The sequence below is a fragment of the Vigna unguiculata genome, chromosome 11 (assembly GCF_004118075.2).
Source record: "Vigna unguiculata cultivar IT97K-499-35 chromosome 11, ASM411807v1, whole genome shotgun sequence".
In the NCBI taxonomy this organism is placed as follows: domain Eukaryota; kingdom Viridiplantae; phylum Streptophyta; class Magnoliopsida; order Fabales; family Fabaceae; genus Vigna; species Vigna unguiculata.
Window position 1 is genome coordinate 36,996,444 of NC_040289.1, and position 22,858 is coordinate 37,019,301.

A 22,858-nucleotide genomic window follows, 5' to 3' on the forward strand; every position below is an offset into this window, starting at 1 on the left:
GATAAACTCGCTGGGCCAACATTCATTCTCGCTGGGCTAGAGAGCCTTCCTCGCTGGGCTAGTGAGTCTGGTTCGCTGGGCTAGTGAGTCTGGTTAGCTGGGCGAGTACATCCAGCTAGCTGGGCTAATGGCTCCAGGCAGCAACTAGTGAATTTTTCTCCAATCTTCCATTCTTTTCTACAAAAGTCCACAAACATCAAAGTAAACATGTTTTTGAAATAAATAACAAAATCCTAAATTCTTTCATGAGATTAACACAAAAATACATGAATAAAAGACAATTAAGAGGTTCTAAGAAGTGTAAACAATAGGTAATTATCACACTTATCATTGGTCGACATGTGTGACACCCCGACTATTATACTAAATAATTATTATTTGATAAAAAGATATGGAATTAATTTTTTTCTTCATAAGATTATCCTTGAGAGAACATTAATAATAACATAACTTCATATTCATAAATGTAGTTTACATCTATGTAATTGTTCATGAAATATTACAAAAATATATATTTGTATAATATTAAGAGTCTTACATCAAAATAAAATATTTATCTATATTTTTAATATCTCCTAAAGATATTAATAGAAATTATCCATGAGTCAATCTTCAGAAGATCTACCAATAATATCCCGAACAACCCTCACTGAGCAGGTTCCTCTTCTGCTCATGCAACAGGTACATATGAAAGAAAAATATGAAAGGAGTGAGGTCTTTATAAGCCTTAAATATCAATCTTAATAAACTCAATAAACAATGCAGACACCGGGGGCCTAGATTTAAACCTATAACCACAAAACTTGATCTTGTTTTACCAGACATATGGATCCATATTTCACTTCTGATGATCCAATCTGAACATCAAAAGTTACTTTGGGAAGTGATTAGGTAGTTGAGTATTTCTCATAAAACATTGGTACAATCATAATTATTTCTTTCTCGAGAATACTAGCCATTCATCGGCTCACAAAAGAGATATATACTCACTACCTAACCTTGGCGATGCTGAGCAGGTATCGGATAGTCCCAAATTTGGCCTATGGATATCCTAGTCGAGTGCGTTATTCTGAACTATCCAGATATTCAGCTACTTGGTAAAACTTCCTTAGACCCCACCATGGTCCCTGCCTTTCATCCCGCAGTGTACCAAACTGTGACTTCCCAAATACAAACATTTTGACACGGGTTTAATCTCAACTTATTGAAATCAGACTTAACTCTTACTTAACCAACATACTCTTGGATATTTTCAAAGGTCATTAAATGTGATGACTATCAATTCATGTCATCGTATAAACTATACAAAGAATATAAAACAACGATAAAATGTACATACAATTTTCTTATATCCAAGCTCACTAAATAAAATAATATATACTTTAACTTCACATTTATTTATTTTTAATTGTAAAAATAATGATAAAATAAGAATCAAAGTAAGAACTTTAAATAAATAATTAGATAAGGGTAAGAACGTTATAAATAAACAAAAATATAAATTAAACAGGAGCAGTACGTAATTGGAGATTAAATAAAATAAATAAATAGGACCAGTGTATAACTGGAGATAAATTAAATTAAATAAAATAAATAAATAGGACCAGTGCGTAACTGGAGATAAATAAAATAAATAAATAGGAACAGTGCGTAACTGGAAATAAATAAAATAAAATAAATAAATAGGACAAATAAAATAAAATAAATAAATAGGACAAATAAAATAAAATAAATAAATAGGACCAGTGCGTAACTGGAGATAAATAAAATAAAATAAACAAATAGGACCAGTGCGTAACTGGAGATAAATAAAATAAAATAAATAAATAGGACCAGTGCGTAACTGGAGATAAATAAAATAAAATAAATAAACAGGACTAGTGCGTAACTGGAGATAAATAAAATAAAATAAATAAACAGGACCAGTGCGTAACTGGAGATAAATTAAATTAAATAAATAAATAGGACCAGTGCATAACTGGAGGTAAATAAAATAAATAAATAGGACCAGTGCGTAACTAGAGATAAATAAAATAAATAAATAGGATCAGTGCGTAACTGGAGATAAATAAAATAAAATAAATAAATAGGACCAATAAAATAAAATAAATAAATAGGACCAGTGCGTAACTGGAGATAAATAAAATAAAATAAATAAATAGGACCAGTGCGTAACTGAAGATAAATAAAATAAATAAATAGGATCAGTGTATAATTGGAGATGAAATAAATAAATATAAGAGGATAATAAATGAAAATAAGTTAAATGAAAGTAAATAGAATAATATATGAGTCAAAATAAATAAAAGATTAATATAAAATCCATGAGCTTATCAAGATTAATATATAAGAGCTTAACCCCACTCCCCGTTACCTTATTGATTGAAGAGCATACTAATAATATTTGTAGAGGACTAGGATCCCTTTAAATCTTTGCTCTAAACTTTCTTTTCCTATTTTCTTTCTCTTCCTCTTTCTCTCTCTCCTTTCTTTCTCTTTTCTTTCTCCTTTCTCTCTCTCCCTCCTTTCTTTCTTCTTTCTTTCTCACTTTCTCACCTCACCGTAACTTCTCTCATTCTATATATATATATATATATATATAAAGCAAAGCATGTGCATATTTATCTAAATCATCATTATCCTCCCTTTTTTTTCTTCTTATCTTTTCTTCTTATCTTCTTATCCTTTCTTATTCTTTTCTTTTTTCTTTTTCTTTTCTATATTATTATTTTTTTTCTCTTTTAAAAATTCTTCATATATATTTTATTTTTTTATTTTTTTTACACACACCTATTTAATTAAAATATTTTTACCTAATATATATATATATATATATAATATTTGTTTTGTTTTGTTCTTATTGTTATTTTCAATATGTAAAAATTACATCATGATAAAATATATTTTTAATGTTTAAACTACATCATAATAAAATACAAAACATTAGTAAACATAGAAAATTTTCTAAGTGTTTTATTTAAAATAAATAATACAGTTTATTAAAAAAAAAGGATGTTACAACATGTCTCTTCTTTTAGAATGTCATTCCCTTTATCAATAGTTTACATGATTTACAATAATTTGATTAAATAGAGAATAGTTCAAAGATAGTTCCTAATAGTTTTACATATAAAAAGACTCTTTTTGTGAAGAAATTAAAAATAACTTCTAAATAGAGTAATATGTTTGATAATATTACTAAAGATGATGATGAGACTCTTCAAAATACAAGAAAATCTAACTGGTGTAGTCCAAAGAAAACCAGTCCAAAGAAAACCAATACTAAATCTTAACGAAAACTTTTAAAAATTAAAAGTCTTTTTTAAAATACAAGAGAAAATAATCGATTAATAATAAATTTTTAAATGTGACGAGTTCATTTTTTTCACGATATATAAAGTTCAAATTATGAAATTATTTTTATAAAGAAAATCATAATACTTTTTTCTATAATTATAATATAATTTTATCATCTATTTAGTATGATTCTCATTTTTTTTCTTTTTTCTTATTTTCTTTAATAAATTTTTTATGTAATGCCAACTTCCCTGACCTGAACTGAACTTATATAGGAAATTTAATAGAAGCATCATAATCATATTTAGTGGCATATATAACATATTCTTTTGTAGAAAATTAATGTTTCTTGCCATAACTTATAACAACTAAATTTAATTATATGTGGTTTTAAATAAAAGAAATGGTTTTGCATTAATACTTATACTCTTTTGTTGCATAAATTATATGGGGCATTAATTAGTTAACTTTCTTTATTTGCATAAAATTATAAAATTATATGAGACATTAATCAGTTAACTTAAAATTATTATATGGGACATTAATTAATTAATTTGTTTTTTCTTTTTCTTTTTTAATGAAGAAGGATAGAATCAGAAGTCAAACCTTAACCAAGGTAAAATATTTATAAAAAAAAATGAATAAAACAAAATAAAAACTGTCAAAATTTATAGGAAAACGAGTTTGTTTTTAACAGAAAATTTCTGTTGTTTTATAGACCTTATATATATCTCTTACCTGCTGATACTATCCTAACTATTTTACTCATTTGAAAAACCAAATTCCAAGGTATTTTCTTCTTTGTTTTCGATTTAATGTGTGAAAGGTTCCAATTGTATTGGTTGTACACTTTAGTGTTACTTGAAGGTTAATGTTTTCGACTTTGATTTGATGATTCTGTTTGCAGCTGTATTGCTTGGTTTAAGGTTCTTTAACTGAGTTAGTTTTGGCATTGAATTTCTCAGGAAGATGAAGGTTTTTGTGTCTGTGTTTGTGGTGCTGGTGTTGTGCGGTTGTGCTGCTGCTGTTAAAGAATGCACAAACATTCCTACGCAATCTCATACTTTCACTCATGACCTATTGTCATCCAAGAATGAAACGTGGAAGCAAGAGGTGATGTCTCACTACCATTTGACGCCAACGGATGAATCTGCGTGGGCTGATATGCTGCCGAGGAAGTTCTTGTCGGAACAACAACAACATGATTGGGCGGTTATGTATAAGAAAATTAAGAACATGGGTGTGTTCAAATCACCTGAAGGTTTTCTGAAAGAAGTGCCTCTTGAGGATGTGAGGTTGCATAAGAATTCCATCCATGGCACAGCACAGCAAACAAACTTGGAGTATCTGTTGATGTTTGATGTGGACAGGTTGATTTGGAGCTTCAGGAAGACAGCGGGTTTACCCACTCCTGGTACTCCCTACGGAGGGTGGGAAGAACCCGGAGGTGAACTCAGGGGACATTTTGTTGGTTAGTTTATTTCATTAATCATTCTAGATGTTACACTTTTATTTTATTTTATGTTTTTGCTAATTTCACTTTTGGTTTATTTATAATAGTTGTAGATCCATGTTGTCAAGAAAATAAAACATGTTTATCACTTTTTTTAGGGTTGAGTTAGGCTTAGAATATATCACCAAAGGTCATTTCACGAATTCTGACTTTTGCTTATGGGAAGTGGTGGGGACCAAATTCATTGATTAATGATCTTGAAAGAACCGAAAGAAAAATCAAGTTATTTTGTTTGTGTAGGGCATTACTTGAGCGCAACATCTCTAATGTGGGCCAGCACACAGAACGATGAGCTGAAACAGAAAATGGCATCTCTTGTTGCTGGTCTGTCTGCCTGTCAGGAGAAAATTGGAACGGGATATCTATCTGCATTTCCATCTGAGTTTTTTGATAGATTTGAAGCTATTCAACAAGTTTGGGCTCCATATTATACCATTCACAAGGTACTCTCAAAACTTCATTTTGATAATGGAAGTGCTTTCGACCCTTTGTTGTTGGATTTCAACTTTTCAGCTTTGACAGATTATGGCTGGTCTCTTGGATCAATATACATTTGCTGGAAACTCTCAAGCTCTAAAAATGGTGACTCGGATGGTTGACTACTTCTACAACAGAGTGCAGAATGTAATAACAAAGTACACTGTAAACAGACACTATCAATCACTGAACCAGGAAACTGGAGGAATGAATGATGTACTTTACAGATTATACAGCATAACAGTAAGTTAATTGGTTTGTGTAATTTCATGTTATACCTCGAGTTACCTGCAAACATCAATTTGTAAGTGAAGTTGTCATGTTTTTCTATGTAGGGAGATTCTAAGCATATATTTCTGGCTCAACTTTTTGACAAGCCGTGCTTTTTAGGGTTGCTTGCAGTGCAGGTAATGGTAACTGTGTTCTATATGTTATGTTGGCCTTCAAATGAAACAATTAGAAATTTTAAAGTTGTACTTTAGGCATTTTTTTTCTGGTCTAAAAATTGTATCTAAGGTTAAGTTAAAACCCCTGAATTATTTTTAAAATTCTGATTTTCAATGTAGGCTAATGACATAGCTGACATGCATGCTAATACGCATATCCCAATTGTTGTTGGATCTCAAAGGCGATATGAAATCACAGGCGAACCACTTCATAAGGTCAATTGCTTTACTTACAATGTAGATTACTGTTATATGTAATTGTTTGTTTCCCTTAAAATTGCTTCACTTATATTGAGTTTAAGTGAAATAGTGTTTTTTTTTCCTATTATATTACTTTTTTTAGTTTTTGAACTTTCAGTATGTAATGCCTTGAATATAATTGTTGGTCATGCCTTTCAATTTTCTGAGATTTGTTCTCGCTTTTATTGGTGTTAGGAAATTGCGACATTCTTCATGGAAACCATAAACTCTTCTCACAGCTATGCAACTGGAGGGACATCTGTCGGCGAATTCTGGTATTAAGATGTTGCATTTTTAGTTTCTGTTTTTAGTTCATAATCAACTCCATATTCTTGCTTAACTCCTTTTTCCTGTTTATTTTTTTTTTTTCATAGGAGAAATCCTAAGAGAATAGCAGATAACTTAAAAACAACAGAGAATGAAGAATCCTGCACAACTTATAATATGTTAAAGGTACAGCCATTCATTCATCATTGTATTACCTCCTTATGAAACGCTTGAGATGTTAAAAATGTGTATATTTGTGATTTGTGATTGTTTCGGTTGTCTTAATACGAGTAAACATTTTCAGGTTTCACGGCACCTGTTTAGATGGACCAAAGAAGTCTCTTATGCAGACTATTATGAGCGTGCATTAACCAATGGAGTGCTGAGTATTCAAAGAGGAACAGATCCTGGAGTGATGATTTACATGCTTCCACTTGGTCCTGGGGTTTCCAAGGCTCATACTTACCATAGTTGGGGAACACCGTTTAACACTTTCTGGTGCTGCTATGGAACGGGTGTGCATCTGTTTTGTTTATATACTTTCAAGACTGCTTCATATTCTTTTTCAACTTCACCACTCTTATAGCCATTTTTGTTCTAAATTTACCTTTTTTGTTTGTTAGGAATTGAATCATTCTCAAAGTTGGGAGATTCTATATATTTCGAAGAAGAAGTGGAAAATCCAACACTTTACATCATTCAGTACATATCAAGCTCATTTAACTGGAAATCTGGAAAAATTTTGGTCAATCAGACAATTGCTCCAGCTGCTTCATGGGATCCTTACTTACGAGTCACATTTACGTTTTCTCCATTACAGGTAACTGTGACATTGTTTTATGGGTTGTGGCATCTCTCATTCACCTTTTAGATACCTTATAGAGTAATTGTCTTCATAATCTGCGCAAGATTCCCACTGTTTCTGTTCCAAACCCTTCTGCAGTGATGATTTATTTTTGAATGTCATCATAATGCTTTACTTCTGCAGAAAACTTCGACTACATTGAAATTTCGAGTACCTACTTGGACTAGTCTAGATGGTGCCAAGGGGATTTTAAATGGTGAACCTTTATCTCTTCCAGCTCCAGGTGTGAATCTCTCTTCACTTCCTTTTCGTTATACAAAAGCAGAGATTCTAATGCTTACCTTCATGCACTCAAGTTGCTAGAATGTTAGAAACAAGTTCTTTTGCAGAAAAAAAATAACAAATGAAACATTACGAGTGTTCTATTTTGTTGCCTGCAGGAAACTTTTTGTCAATCACAAGACAGTGGAATGCTAGTGACAAGCTGACTCTTCAGTTGCCCCTAACCTTAAGAACAGAGGCCATAAAAGGTAGCTTAACAGGATAATCTGTGTGCTGATATTTTTCTGTCAGAGCATATATTTCTTAACAAAAAAGTTGTTTTTATTACTGATACTGTTTCTGAACTGAATTCAGATGACAGGCCTGAATATGCATCTACTCAAGCAATTCTTTATGGTCCTTATCTACTTGCCGGTCATTCCCTCGGTGGTGATTGGCACCTTAAATCTGGGGCTAATAATTCAGACTGGATTACTCCTGTTCCTGCCAGTTACAATAGTCAACTAGTTTCTTTTTCCCAATCCTTTGAAAATTCAACTTTTGTTTTGGCAAATTCAAACCATTCTCTTAGTATGCAAAAGCTTCCTAAATCTGGGACTGGTTTGGCTCTTCAGGCAACTTTTAGGCTTGTCCCAAGAGAATCTTCCTCAAAGTTTTCAACATTAGCAGATGCTAAAGATAGATCAGTGATGTTAGAACCATTTGATCTTCCTGGAATGAATGTGGTTCACCAAGGAGCAGATAAACCTCTTCTCATTGAAGATTCTTCCAATGGCAAGCCATCTTCTGTTTTTGTTGTGGTACCAGGATTGGATGGAAGAAATGAAAGCATTTCTTTGGAATCACAGAGCTTGAAGGGCTGTTATGTGTATAGTGGTTTGAGTTCTAGTGCAGGAGTGAAGCTCAGATGCAAATCTGATTCTGATGCTAAGTTTAACGAAGCCACAAGCTTTATTTCTCAAAAGGGATTGAGCCAATACAATCCTATCAGTTTTGTGGCTAAAGGCGTAAACAGGAACTTTCTTTTGGAGCCATTGTTCTCATTCAGAGATGAGTATTACACAGTTTATTTCAACATTGAAGGTTGATACAAGTTCTTCATTTCACTTTAAAAAATAAACACTGTAAAGGTTAAAGTCATCATTATTCAATTAATGAATATAGTTGATGAATATCTTCTAGTTTTTTTAGCTTTGTTATTAATTAAATTAATACTCAGCTGCAGTAGAATCATGACCTTTCTGTTTGTTATTTTTGTTTTAGCCAAATTCTTTAACTTGGGTTTGGATATGTTTTACATTAAAATTTAAATATACCTTATTTCTTTTTTTAAATAGTTTGGTTATATAACGCAATTCAAATTTATTAAATTTTAATTACTTAGTTTAAATTACTATTAAAAGAAAAATATATATTAAACAATTATTAATAATTCAATAGTATTAATATTCATAATTTGTTTTATTCCATTTTAGTGTTATTTTTTGGTTAAAATATGTTTTAGATCTTTTCAACTCTCATTATAACAAAGTGTTTTTCTAATTGGTGTTAACAACAACTATTTTTTAGTTAATGTCAATATTAATTTATTTATGGTGATATTGATCGGGAGTTATTTTATTTTGTTAACTTTTTTATAGATGTCAAGTGAGAAATTTTCTAACTAATATTGGAAAAAAAAATCAGAACAATTTCTGTTAATATTATAAAAAGAAAAATCTTACAAACTATTTATAAAGAATAACATTCTTTTTTTATGAAAATATGATTGCAGACATAAACAGAAAAATAACTATTAAAAAATTTAGTTCAAATTCATGAAAAATAGTTTCTCTATCTAATATGATAAGAATAAACAAACTCTTACTTTTTTAGGTCATTTTGACCTTCAAGTTTTAGATTTTTTTCTTTCAAATTTCTTATCTGGAATGACATAATTTATTATAAACCATTTCAAATATTTTAAAAAGAATATATTACCTTCTTAATATTTTCTTTTGACATGAAGGAATCATTATCACAATATTCAAAAGTGAATTAAACATACTATATATTATCAAATATGAATCACAACCAATTTAAACAATTTAAATGTCCAAGATGCCAAAAATTGAAAATTTTGACTCAGTTTTTTTCAAAATTATTTTGATTCAATATCTCATGGGTTTGACTCAACATACTTTTCAAAATTATTTGGACACTATTTTGTGGATTTAAAAATAATAATCTAAATTGTAAAATTTGAAAGTAATTTTTAGTTTCCAAATTGCTTTTATATTTCAAATTCTGTAATGTGAAAGACATTCTTTTAGAAAGAAAAAAATGACTTTCAGATTTTACAATTCAGAAAGAGCAAAAGGGAAAAATATTATGAAAATCCAGGAAAAAACTCTCTTGACAATTTTATAAATCTTATAGTTACTCTCCGTAAAAAAAATATATATATATTTGGAGACCGTTTCACAAATACATTTATTCTAAAATAATGCATACATAAATCCATGCATCACATTCTTAATGCCAATTTGAAAACACAAATAACCAAATCCACGTCGATATAATTAAAAATGTTATTTCACTAAATCTTAAATGGTTAGAAATTAAAGTGAATTTAAGTTTTAATATAAGTATAAAAGAAAAAGATGAATATGAAAAATACTCATAAACTTGTTATGTTTTGAGTTTGGTGGTGTCTGATTAGTATCCGATAGATACCTTTGAAACGAAAATTGGTCAAAGTTGGAAACGGTATTATCTGTAGATAAAAAAGTCTCCAAAATGCATGTTAACAGCTAAATTCAGTGATTCATGTCGCCACTGCTTCTTTCACGTGTACTGTCTCCAAATTCATTTTTCCATTCTTCACAATTAATAACTCTGCTACTCTCTAAATAAAAAATGCTCCCTCATTTTCTAATAATCTACTTTACTCTTACAAGAGGTTGGTCAACCTCATCAGCGTGATTCTCTTTGCACACACATGATAACAAAATATAATAAATTCCCCAAATCACATGAACCTTTTCAATCTAAAAACCATACACCAAAAAAAAAAACGCAACTAAACCGGAAATGAAATCCAAAATCTGAGTTAATAATCATCACTTCTAATTAAACATTGGTTCACTTGGTGATCTTAACATGATACATGACACGCACGTGCATGGATCATGGAAGCCTTCTGCTTTATTTTACAGAACCAAATAAAGTGACATAGTTAAGAATCGACACATTCATGATTAATTAACAAGCTTTCAGTGGCTTTCCACAGAGGCAATCGTTGTAAGCGAACGACGACGCATCGGTGTTACTGTAGGCGTTAGGAATTGGGCCGCAGAGGTGGTTGTGGCTAAAGTCCACGTACCCAATATACGAAGCAGAAGACATTGATTTGGGTATTGGACCCTTGAGGTTATTATACGATAAGTCCAGTAACGTGAAATAGCATGAACCCCCAAACGCGTCGGGTATACTACCCTCCAACATGTTGTGGCTCAAGTTCAACTCGTTAATACTCGACCCTAACAGGCTCCTTGGTATGCATCCCGAAAGCCTGTTGTTATCCAACTTCAACGTTGACAGAACCGCCATCCGGCCCAAACTTTCAGGAATGGGCCCGGATAAATGGTTATTTGATAGATCAAGATCAACCAGACGGTATATGTGACAGATTGAAGCCGGGATAGGCCCACTAATTTGGTTTCCGCTAAAAAAGGCCCGACTCAGCATCTGAAGCTGGCCCATGTTCTGCGGGATGGGCCCGGTGATCTTGTTGTTACGAAGGTCCAGATGCGTCAAACCTGTCAAGCTCGTCAACGTCGCCGGGATTTCGCCGGCGATGAGGTTATCGGCGGCGCTTAGGAGGCTGAGATACCGAAGCTTCCCGATGTCGGCGGGGAGAGTGCCGGAAATGTGGTTTCCGGTGAGGTCGATGATGCGGAGGAAGGAGAGGGAGGAGATGCAGCGCGGGATCTCGCCGGAGATTCCCTGCCAGTCGGTGATGATGAGGGTGGAGAGGTGAGTGAGCTTGCAAATCTCTGGCGAGATGTAACCGGACATGTTTTCCGGACGGTAAGGCTTCTCGAACGTGGTGTAGACTGGACCGGCGCGGAGGCTGATTTCGGCGACGCGGCGAGAGTCGCGGTCGCAGGAGACGCCGCGCCAGTTGCTGCAGCAGTCGGTACCGGTCCAGGAGTTGAATATTCCGTCGCGAGATTCATGGAGAGCGGATTTGAAGTGTAGCAGCGCGGCCAGGTCCGACGGCGAACACGAGCGAACTGCGGAGGAAAATGCGAGTAGTAACAGCAGCGTTAGCGACGTGAACCAGATTCCAGCCATTGTGGTTTGGGAAAGGAGGGAAAGAGAAAGTTCAGAGATGCGCGAAGCCTGCATGCATGAGAGTTATCGACCTGACATGGGTATTTATAATGTCAACTTGATAAGTATCTGTTTACTGAATCTCACGATCTTGCTCCTTTCGTAAAACTTTTTATTTATTTCAAGTTTTAATTACAAAATAATTAGTATTTAACATAATAAAAAAAATTGCTGCTACAATGCTCATCAGCAGAATTTAATAATTGAATAGGGAATCCTGCTCCTGCTACTGCACCCTTCGGCTTAGTCAACTTAATTTTTTTCATCGAATAATTCAATAATTGAATGAAAACTCTTTGGCATAGTCAACCTAATTTGTTTTCTTGGGATATCGACACACGAGATGTGTCTAATGTAACTAGTACCACATTTAAAAAAATATATAAAAAATAAATTTATATATACTTCAACCTTTTTATTTTTCTGCAATATTACTAAAAATACACAAAAACTATTTAGCTTTACGACATTCATATTTGTTGTATTTTTATTGAATAAAACAAATATATACATATGTAGTAGAATTTATTCGCTTAGCTTATCTTGTTTTGTATTATTGAGGAAAACCGACCATGAAGTATAGAGTATAAATTTTCCATAAGAGCTTGTCTGGAGATTCTATTTCAGTGTTGTTTAAATATAATATTAATGGTTACTTCCAATAACATTAATGATAGACAGGTAAACTAAAAATGAATTAATGATAAAAATGGGACTCAAGTTGACATTTTAGGAAGACATAAAATTTAGTAAACACATAGACTACCACTTAAGCCAATATTTTGGTCAACATGTTTGATTACTGAAAGACGAAGGAAACTTCCAAAACCCTATAGCGTTGCGTTTTTAGGTATGGATCCGTGTTTAAAGGAAAATTAATTTGTCGCCACGTTCCTTGTAGCAGGATTTGCCCCTTTTTCTGAACTTTTGAAGTCACCATCACAATTCAAAAAATACTAGCTCACACTAATGAATGTGCAGTAGCTAAGACTTTAAATCCAAACATATAACCAAAATTAATAATAAAAAAAATGGATATTCAATCTTTTAAACCATTTCATATTCTCAATTACTCCAAACCCTAACTTTTTTAATAAATTGTGGAGATATTTGTTTCAACAAATAATGAGTTAAGAAACTTAACTTCAGTCCATATTTGTAAAAAAAAAAATACTAAAATGATAAATTATCAAGATAAATAAACATTTAACTTTTCCGCCTTTAAACCGTTTTTTGTGGTGATTTACATTTAAAACTTTCTAAGAAACTAATTTTAGCAAATGCGGGTCTACTCCATAAAACAAAAACACAGTCCTTATGTTCGCCTTCACTTATGTATAGACTACCTGTATACGTATTTGTGTTTATAAGTGATAAAATAATTTAGTGATTAAATAGAAGAAAAGAGAAAAAAAGATCTTGGATTCAATCCCTTGTTATTTAAAGGGTAAAATTAAAAGAAAAGAAAAATAAAGACATAAAACAGATCGAATCCTCCTTTATTTATAGTGAGAGTATAAACTTCTATTTCATGGTTATTCATAATATTTTTATCAAAAAATCATATTAAAGTATAAGTAATCTTATTTAAATGAAAAAAAAAACATTTTTTACGTAATAAAACGAGTATGCATTAAGTAAAAACGAAAAGTGAGAATAGCCACAAGTTACGAAATTTTAAATTTATAAAATCAATTAAATTTTAAGAATAATTTCAAATTTCAGTTTTTTTTTTTCAAAAGAACAACTGATATTGCAAACTATTTTTTTTTTATAAACCAAAGCAACTAAAATATTAAAAAATATTTTTTTTCCTAACAATAAACCTTAGAAGGAAAACCAAGGACGCAAAAGTAAAAGAAAGAAAGCGCGTAAAATGAAAAAAATAATAATGTGTTAAACTCTGCGAGCAAATACAAAGATATCTTTGAAGTAATTAATTATATCATAAATATTGTACTCATACATATATATAGCTGTTAAAATCGGTTGGAATCCGCGAGCCAAACCGGTTCACGACAGGTTCGGATCGGGTTGGATTGGGTTAAAATTTTTTTACAAATTTCAATACGGGTTGATTTTTGACCCAGCTCATCTGGGTTGAACCCGTGGTGAGCCGGGTTGGCTCACCAACCCACAGATAAAAGAGTCACACAAGTGTTTTTATTTATTTTTATTAAATTGGGTTTTACATTTGGGTCATGTTAAATTGTTTTTTTATCCAACACATAAATAATTTGTATTTTTTTTATTTTGGTTTGTATTTGGATTATATTAAAGTTTATTTAGACTTTAATTGAAATTACAATTTAGTTTTGACTGAAAAAAAAATAATATTTTTTTAATTAAGTAAACCCGTAAGCCAACCCGTGGTGGGCCGGGTCGAGGTTGAATATGATTCATTACATTGTTAGCGTAATCATTAATAATTCATTATATTTTTAATTTTTATTTATATTTATATTTATGTTCTTTATTATAATAAAATAAATATATTTATTTCAATTTTTTTTATCCTTCAATTCATTTTTTTTACTTTACATTCTTTTAGTTTTAATGATCTAACCCAAACAAACATATATGCATTAGAAGAGGATATTATTATTCTTTATTTCTTTTAATTTATTATCAATATTCTGCACTTTTTGTATAATTTACTAAGGAATTGGTACTAACGAATACGAAATCCATCTACCACAATGTTGACATATGATCGTACATCAATAATAAAATAAAGCGCAAAATAATATTGACAAAATGAATACTATTTTTGTTATATTAATTAAGAAATTAAAAATATTAAAAATCATAATTGCATCATTTTAAATTTTAAAATAGCTAAAATTAATTAAATATGTTTAATAAAATATATTAAAAAATCTGAACAGCATAATCCAAAAAGTTTGTAAAAAATGTTGTTTTCAAATAAACCTTTAATGGGCTGGATCCTACAATGCACGCAACTCACTAGCCCAATAAATTGATCGTGGTCCCGTTATATAGATAGTTACTACGACAATGATATATATATATATATATATATATATATATATATATATATATATATATATATATATATATAGATGGAATTCAGCAATCCAGAAACTTGGGAACAAAGTCATGCTCAATAAAGGAGACTCTCAGAAAGTGGTTTATCATAATACTTTAAGCTTAATTTGGGTGGTTAAATTAATTTCTTCGACAAACATTTTTATTTTTCAACATATTTCAATCTCGTATAAATCACATACAATTAAATTTCCATCATGAAAACAAATTTGGATTATTTGTTTTTTATATATGAAACAAAAAAATTAAATCGAATATGACACAAAAATAATAAGTAAAAATTTCCGAAAGAAAAAAACTAGTAATTAGGGTGTTAATTTTTGAATTAAAATGATGTATCTCACAGTAGGTTGATATATTTGAAAGTTCAAATGAAAGGCGTAATAAATAAATTTTGTAGTTAGCTAGCTAGGTTGGGTTTCATGAATGTAAATGGCGTGTGGGGTCACTTTCAGAAATCAGAGAGCAGAAAGTCCTCATCGTGAAATTAATTCTCATACAGTACTAATCTTTCTACCTAAAAGTAATATTCATAGAATTCAGATATTTTAATAAAAATATTTATTATTATTTTTTCTTTGGGTGAAAGATCTTTAAGTTACAGTGACTACAGTAATAAAAATAATATTGGAGACTGAAAGAAAAATTCAACGTATCTGAATATTAGATCTCGTATCTAACAATTATGAGTACAATTGTTTACACGAGAGAACATGTCCTTTAACAGCTATCATGATAGTTTCTCATGATTATCATATTCTATTCACATGTTAGAACACTACAAAATCTCATTAGTTGCAAATAAATTCCCTTCAATGTGTGAAAGTAAACTCTCATTGACACCACGTTGTGATGTACTTTTTTAATATTTTTGTTAACTTATCAAATAGTTAATAATAGGTTTAATCATACAGAAAATTTATTGATTTCGTTACAAAATTTTAATTGATTCTCGATCTTAGTTGGTCTCTCATCTATATATATCATTAAACTTATTTATTTTATTCAACTTTACTTAATTTAAATAAAAAAAGTGTTTTATCAGTAAAAAAAGAGTTTTTCGAAGAAAAATAGTAGACGTTAAAAAGGTGAGTTTTCAATTTTGTAGAAGCGCTTAAGTAAAATTACTATTAGTATTTTATTCACTATGGTATTAGGTTGAAAAATGGACAACTTCAAAGTATATTATTCTTATTTAGACTGTTTGGACACTGAATTGTAAATTTGTGACTAGAAAAATCAATTTCGTATAATTGTTCTACTTCTAGGTTTTATCTTCTTTTTGGTTTTTGAAATTTAAAAACTTTAGTTTATAGATACTTGTTTGTGAATTTAATTTAATTATTTTGTATTTATGTGTAATCTTAGTAAATTTTGATTGATTACTTCATTCCTATAGATCTTTACTTCAAAAAAAATTCTTACATTAAAAATATTTGTATCTTTATAATATTTATACTGTCATTTATTTTGTTTTGTTTCTAATATTTGTGTTGTCATTTTTCTAATATATCATCGGTTAGGTCCGTCGATAATTATCGATGGAAAATTTAATTAGTTAATACTACTTTAACTTTTTTTCTCCTTTCTTTTTTTTTCATTTTTTTCTTCTTCAAGTACCTCATTAATCTATCATTCAGACTAACAGTTTTTACACATGTTCTCATATCCTTGACCAAAAAATGTTTCACATATCCCCACCAGCACGAACAATTGTAACATCATGTTCAAATGAAGGAGATGAACAATGACTTTTACCCAAAGGACAATTGTACAATTAGAATCTCACCGAAAAATAGAACGAAATGGATAAATGGTGAATATGTGATGATGTTATAAGCAGTGATGGAGAGTGATAGTGGAAGAGAGATGGTAGAAGAATTTTGATATTTGAGAGTATCGAAGAATGAGATAAGGTATGTGTTAGTATGACGAGTAAAAGAAGAAAAGAAGAAAAGAAGAAAAGAAAAAAAGTGAATGTGGGGCGAGATTTGTCATGTTTGGACGAGAAATTTGTCACTTTTTTATCGACAAATATTATAAAAGAATTTTGTCAATGAATTTAAATTATTTAATTATTGATAGACTTTAGTGACAAATTTTTCTGGTAGTAACTAAAATTTATATTACCAACAAATTTTATCAACATAAATAAATTTGTTGATAAAATTAATTGATAATGAATTTTTTAAAATTCATCAATAATTTAAATTTATTAATAAATTTATTTTTATTGGTAAAATTTCATTGATAATTTCAATAATTTTTTTAGTGAAATAGTTAACATTAAAAATAGAGCTTATAGTAAAATCTACTTTAATTTCTTTCTTATCTATGAAAAATTATTCAAGTTGTTAAATTGTTAAAATAGTTTTTTTTTACATTGAATCTTATAAGATGTAGTTAGTATAAAGACACTTATGTTTAAACAATTTTATTCATAAACACTTGTGAGAAGTAAAAGAAGCAAAGGTCTTTTATAAATTAAAATTGATGTATAAATTATTTAAAGTTTATATTTTAATAAAATAAATAAATAAAATTTAAAAATTTAATTTTAACATCTAAAATGTTTTTTTCTCAAACAAATATCGGAGAAAATGTTTTTCTAGATACAAACAAATGATGAATGTTGTTGCTGCTATCATTTTTGCTATTATGGTAATTGAAAGGAGACCTTGGTGTCGAAAACAAACCGTAGGGGAAAACGAAGAAAATGACGCAGGGTAGGGTAGGATGTCCTTTACGGATCTCAAATTTTCCATCACTAAATAAATAAAGGTCCCACTCATTATGATTACGCCTTTTTTTCTTCTCCGTGTAAATAAATGAATGTCTGCGATACAAATAATTAAAATTACCTCCAAAATACAAAGAACTGGACTAAAAAGGAAAAAAAAAAAAAAAGAAGCTACTTTTGATTAATGAATGTTAAAAGGTATTAAAATTAGTTTTATGCTCATGTTCATTAATACAACAAATCCTTTTATCGGTTAATTATACACAATGTAAAATACAGCTATAAAATAATTATATGAAAGTTTATAATCTCATCTTATATGTAACTTATCATTAAATAAATTGGTGAAAACAATAATATCAATATATTTTAATTAAATGTTTGTTAAGCATGTTCTTAAACTTATTGGCTGACAATTATTTAAGTTATATTTAAATTAAAATACTTAATTTAAACAGTGAGATTCTCACTCTCCATGCTCTTTCAAAATTCTCAAATAAACATTTCTAGAAACATTCGATTAAAGTTTTTTCGTATCGTATTTTTCTCTCCTCCATAAATATAAACAAAGCCTAGAGTATAAAGAGTATAATTAATGATAAAGGATATACATAAATATTTATGCAAAGAATATAAAAGTAATGAAATTTGTTGCAACAGTAAAAGAAAACTAGCTACACTAAGTTATTAACCGTTATATTAAATATCATATTTAACATTTCTTAATTAGATTATATTTTACCAAAACTTGTTAATTGATCAATTATATATATATATATATATATATATATATAATCCTAAATTAATATAAAATTATTTTATGCTTTGTTTATATAAATTTTTGTTTCAAATATTTTTTCATAAAATAAAGAATTGTCTCGTTTACATTTTTTCTCAAAAAATATTAAATAAAAATACCATAACAATAATTATTATTTAGTAGCTTAGTGTTTTTAAAAAACCTATAAACCATCATTTTAATGTATTAAGAAAGCTTATCAAGTTTAAAATACTTAAAATTAATTATTTTCCCTACACTCTTATAATATGTAAATTACCCAATTCTTTTTATTTTATTGTTTAATTTTATAATATAAACATGTATTAATAAATATTAAATTGTTTTGTTCTAAAATTGTAACAATCTCGACCAATTTGATTAATCAAAGATTAAAAGTTTAAGCAACACACAAAAATACTGTGACCATGTCACCTCTACGTGATATTATAAAAAATTTAACTAGTTTCCCTCTTATTAAAACTTGTTGGCTTAAACTTAAAAAGTTTACTACTTTGATGAGAAAACTAAACATGTAAAGATTAACAGGAATATTCTAGAAATTTTGATTTTTATATATTTTTTTAAATTAACCCAGAATACCCAAAGGAAGAGAATATTCTGAATATTCCAGAAAAATAATTCCCAACAATGTTGAACCTTTGGAAATTACAAGGATCACTCTTAACTTTTGAATCATATACAGCACCACAAGAAGAACTATGTGGTGAAGCAAAATTAAATTAAAAAAAAGAAAACAAAGGAAAACAAAGAAGACAGAAGTGACGACATGAAATATTTGTATATTTTTTGTTCCATAATTAAAGTTGCTTTTGAAATAACAAAAAGTTCCTATTTTCACCGTTTTCTCTTTACTGGTTTTAGTTTAATATAATAATTACAGAATGAAGAGTTTAAATAATTTGAGTGACAGAATACACGCCCCAACGAGGACACGTGTAACCAAGTATATTTGTTTTTACCTTTTGCCAGCACTATATAAAACAGATATTAAATTACTAATCAAACATAAAAAACAGATATTAAAAGAATAACTAAAGGAGAGAAATTTAGGAACAGTTTTGGTACTTTGTTTAAACAATGTCGAAAAAGTATATTTATATGTAATGGTCGAACAAAAAGGTTTTTGGGTGTCACTCAAAAAGATTTTGTCTTTTAGCAGTGTGCAATGTGAAAAGATATGGGGTATCATGGTGTGATTAAGTTACAGTACAAGAGCACATTATATATGCTGTAACACCCAATTAGCCTTGTCTCACAGTATTTTCCTGTTTTGCCACAACTACGCCACAATTTCGTGGACAAACACGTGCCTTGTCACCCTCTTCTGCATCAAATTCTGCATTTATTTTCCTTCTATTATATTCAATTCAATTATTCAAATCTCTTACTCAATCTTACCAAATCTCCCATGTGAAGTCAAAATTGTTTCTTATTTATATGTTTTCTCAACAGAATGCCTCACTCAATTTCATTGCGTAATTGCACTTCTTTTTTATTTATATTTAGGATTAAATATGATTTTATCCTTTAACATTTAGTAAATATCAGAATTAGTCTATCTTGAAAATCTTGAATCAATTTAGTTTTTTACCTTAATAAAATGTTTGAATTTAATTCTTTTAATTAAATTTTAGTAAGTTTATTTGACATTTCAAAAATGTCTTATTATATTATTTTAGTTTGTTTACACCGTTTTAAACATGTTCGTCACTTCAATGTTAGTCGAGAAACGTGTTTAAAACGTCAAATAAACTTAAAAATAATAATTTAAATGACTAAATTCATGCATTTCTAAATATGAAGTACTAAATTGATTCAAGTTTTACATGAGAGACTAATTCCAATTTTCACTTAAAAGTTAAAAGAAAAAAATATATTTAATCCTTATATTTATCATTTATTGCAAATATACTCTATCTTATTCAATGGATGCATGACTTTTTTATTATATTTAAGATCATGTATTACGGCTTAGAAAATTAATATTATACTTTCAATGTGTTAATGTGATGTTAAATTCAATTTAAGTCTATAAAATGATGATTTATTTTTCAAGTTACATTGGTAGGTGACCCGAAACTTTATATGGTTTCCTTTTTCAGTTTGACTCTTGAGTTGAGATGTTTTGTATGTTGAATATTTTAAATTTATCTTTAGCTGGTAATTTTGTTAATGAATGTCTTGAAAACTTGTATTGTTATTTTTATATGTGTGTTTTATTCTTTGAACAGTTCTACTGTTAATTAATTATAATGAAATCTTGTTTGAGAAGTGATAAAAAATGAATAATAAATGTCAAGAACGACATAGGAATGGGAAAGAGATTTGAGACTCCTCTCATTTGGTAGCGCTATAAAATAGTGTTAGCATAATTGATTATTTTACTATATATAATTCAATTGTGATATATTACATAAAGATTGCACAATTAATTTTTCTTCTTAAGATATATAGTTCAGTTCAGAACTGTCTCTAAAATTTATATTGTCACTTGTTTGTATATTAATCATTAAAAAAAATAACATATCCTAAAAATAATCATGTCCATAGGTTATTACTAATGCACACATATTGTAATAATCTTAATTAGCAACATTTTCCTACTGATCATATCATTATATATCTGATATTAATCATATATATATATATATATATATATATATATATATATATATATATATATATATAAAGTTGACTTGGTAGTAAAATTTAAAATGAAGGGTTAAAGAGATCGTAGATTCAATTCTCTTATTAACATTTGAGAATTATAACATTGGGTTGAAGAGTTTAGATGTCTAAGTCAAAATATCAAAGATTTCATCATTTGCAAAAGAATTAAATCAGATCCAAATATTCAATAAAAGATAAACAAAATATACACAACTTATTTATTACACTTTCCTCCAACACAAATTTTAATTAGAAATAATTTATAAATATTTACTACTTTTTCTTACTTGTTATCGAACTTCAAACACTACATGTGTTACACACAGCACAATTGTAAAAGATATTTTTATATACAAAAATAAAAGAAGAAAAAACTCAAATCAATTGCCTGAACACACTATCATGACCACCAAATAATATAGAGATTCACTTTAAGCTATCTAAATTCACACACTAACCTATAAATGTCAAATGCAAACAAAAACACTTGACTAAAGAAAATAAAAAATGAACCACACCCTTTTGATAGGTTAATTGTGTTTCCCTCTATACTAAAATATTGAGGTGGGCTAGAATCTTAAAAATGATGAAGGATTGAGTTAAAATATTAGAAAGACGACAAAGAAAAATTTAAAGAAAGAGTTTTAGAAAAATAAAGATTTTGTATATAATAAAACTCAACTAATATTTTTTTTATTTATAATTCAAATTTCTAATAATAAAATAATCAAATACCATGTATAAAATCATTGTTACTCTTAAACCATTTTATAGATGTTTATCCATGCATAAATTAGTCATAGTTTAATAATATATAAGATTTTTTTTTATTTTCATTTTGAAGTTGTATTTATTCATGAAATGCAAATCAAACAGATAAAGATACCAAGAATAAATTTATTAAATAATTCTATGAAGTATGTTACACATTGTTGACCTTTAGGTCTCACGCAAATCTCAACTCTATAAAATACAAAAATGTATTTTACATATCTAACTATACAATTGAACATATATAACATTATTGAAAGGCTTTATTATCTTTTCAATTTTTATTCAAATCATAAAATCATAATTTTATAATTATAAAATTTTGAATTAAAATAATAAAATTATAACATTTAAAAATTATAAAATTATAAATTAATAAAATAATAAGATGACATGTGATGACAGTTCAGTAGAATGACATAACAAGATAATAATACATCTCTTACCTATTACATCACCTAATTAACAGACAAAATTAACACAAATATAGATATATAATTGAAAAAATTAAATGTATTTAAAATTTTTTAATTTTATCAAAGGCTTAAAACATGATCAAGTCTTATTATAATAACTCTCCTTTAATACCTTAGTATTTGATGAATTCATATACTTAATATACAAAAATTTGCATAATAAGTCAATATATCATCTTACATTTCTCAGATAAAATAAATCCAAATTAACGCAACGCATTCACTTAATACACTACACTTAGATCTACTTATTCAAACATAAATTTGTAAATCTCATGTTAACACATATATCAATTTGATATATATATATATATATATATATATATATATATATATATATATATATATATATATATATATATATAAACATTCAAGGTGATATAAAACTTATGTATCTCAAATATAATGTACAATTTTAAAACAAGGTAATTCTGATGAGCAAGTATTAACTTGTTAAACAATTTTGAATAAAATATTATTTTATTGTTCTTTACTTGAAAAATTAACTGAAATTTTATTCGTCACGCAAAATTTTTGTATCTACTAAAACAAAAACATTATTCATTTAACAAAATCTTATTTATTAGGTGAATTATAAATCCAATAAAATGTTATGAAAAGTATTT

General features: G+C 28.5%; 2 protein-coding genes across 2 annotated transcripts; one reads left to right on the forward strand and one right to left on the reverse strand.

Annotated features, from left to right (window-relative positions):
• Nucleotides 1-4,019: 4,019 nt before the first annotated feature.
• On the forward strand, nt 4,020-8,501 carry LOC114168859. Its single transcript, XM_028053828.1, has 13 exons — nt 4,020-4,086; nt 4,263-4,768; nt 5,051-5,253; nt 5,333-5,530; nt 5,623-5,694; nt 5,854-5,949; nt 6,169-6,248; nt 6,348-6,426; nt 6,545-6,755; nt 6,864-7,060; nt 7,229-7,328; nt 7,486-7,575; nt 7,682-8,501. Exons 2-13 carry the CDS (start codon nt 4,267-4,269, stop codon nt 8,413-8,415), a joined length of 2,562 nt encoding a protein of 853 aa, XP_027909629.1. The 5' UTR covers nt 4,020-4,086; nt 4,263-4,266; the 3' UTR covers nt 8,416-8,501.
• A 1,888-nt stretch (nt 8,502-10,389) lies between these two features.
• LOC114169986 (DNA damage-repair/toleration protein DRT100-like) lies at nt 10,390-11,711 on the reverse strand. Its single transcript, XM_028055414.1, has one exon. The coding sequence runs from the start codon at nt 11,663-11,665 to the stop codon at nt 10,571-10,573; it is 1,095 nt and encodes a 364-aa protein (XP_027911215.1). The 5' UTR covers nt 11,666-11,711; the 3' UTR covers nt 10,390-10,570.
• Between the last annotated feature and the right edge of the window lie 11,147 nt (nt 11,712-22,858).

Excerpts from the sequence above, each read along its gene's own strand:
- LOC114168859 (XM_028053828.1), top strand. The coding sequence starts at position 4,267 with ATGAAGGTTTTTGTGTCTGTGTTTGTGGTGCTGGTGTTGTGCGGTTGT. Across the intron at positions 7,061-7,228 it reads TTACGTTTTCTCCATTACAG|AAAACTTCGACTACATTGAA; the intron begins GTAACTGTGACA and ends TTACTTCTGCAG. Across the intron at positions 7,329-7,485 it reads TTTATCTCTTCCAGCTCCAG|GAAACTTTTTGTCAATCACA; the intron begins GTGTGAATCTCT and ends TGTTGCCTGCAG.
- LOC114169986 (XM_028055414.1), bottom strand. The coding sequence starts at position 11,665 with ATGGCTGGAATCTGGTTCACGTCGCTAACGCTGCTGTTACTACTCGCA.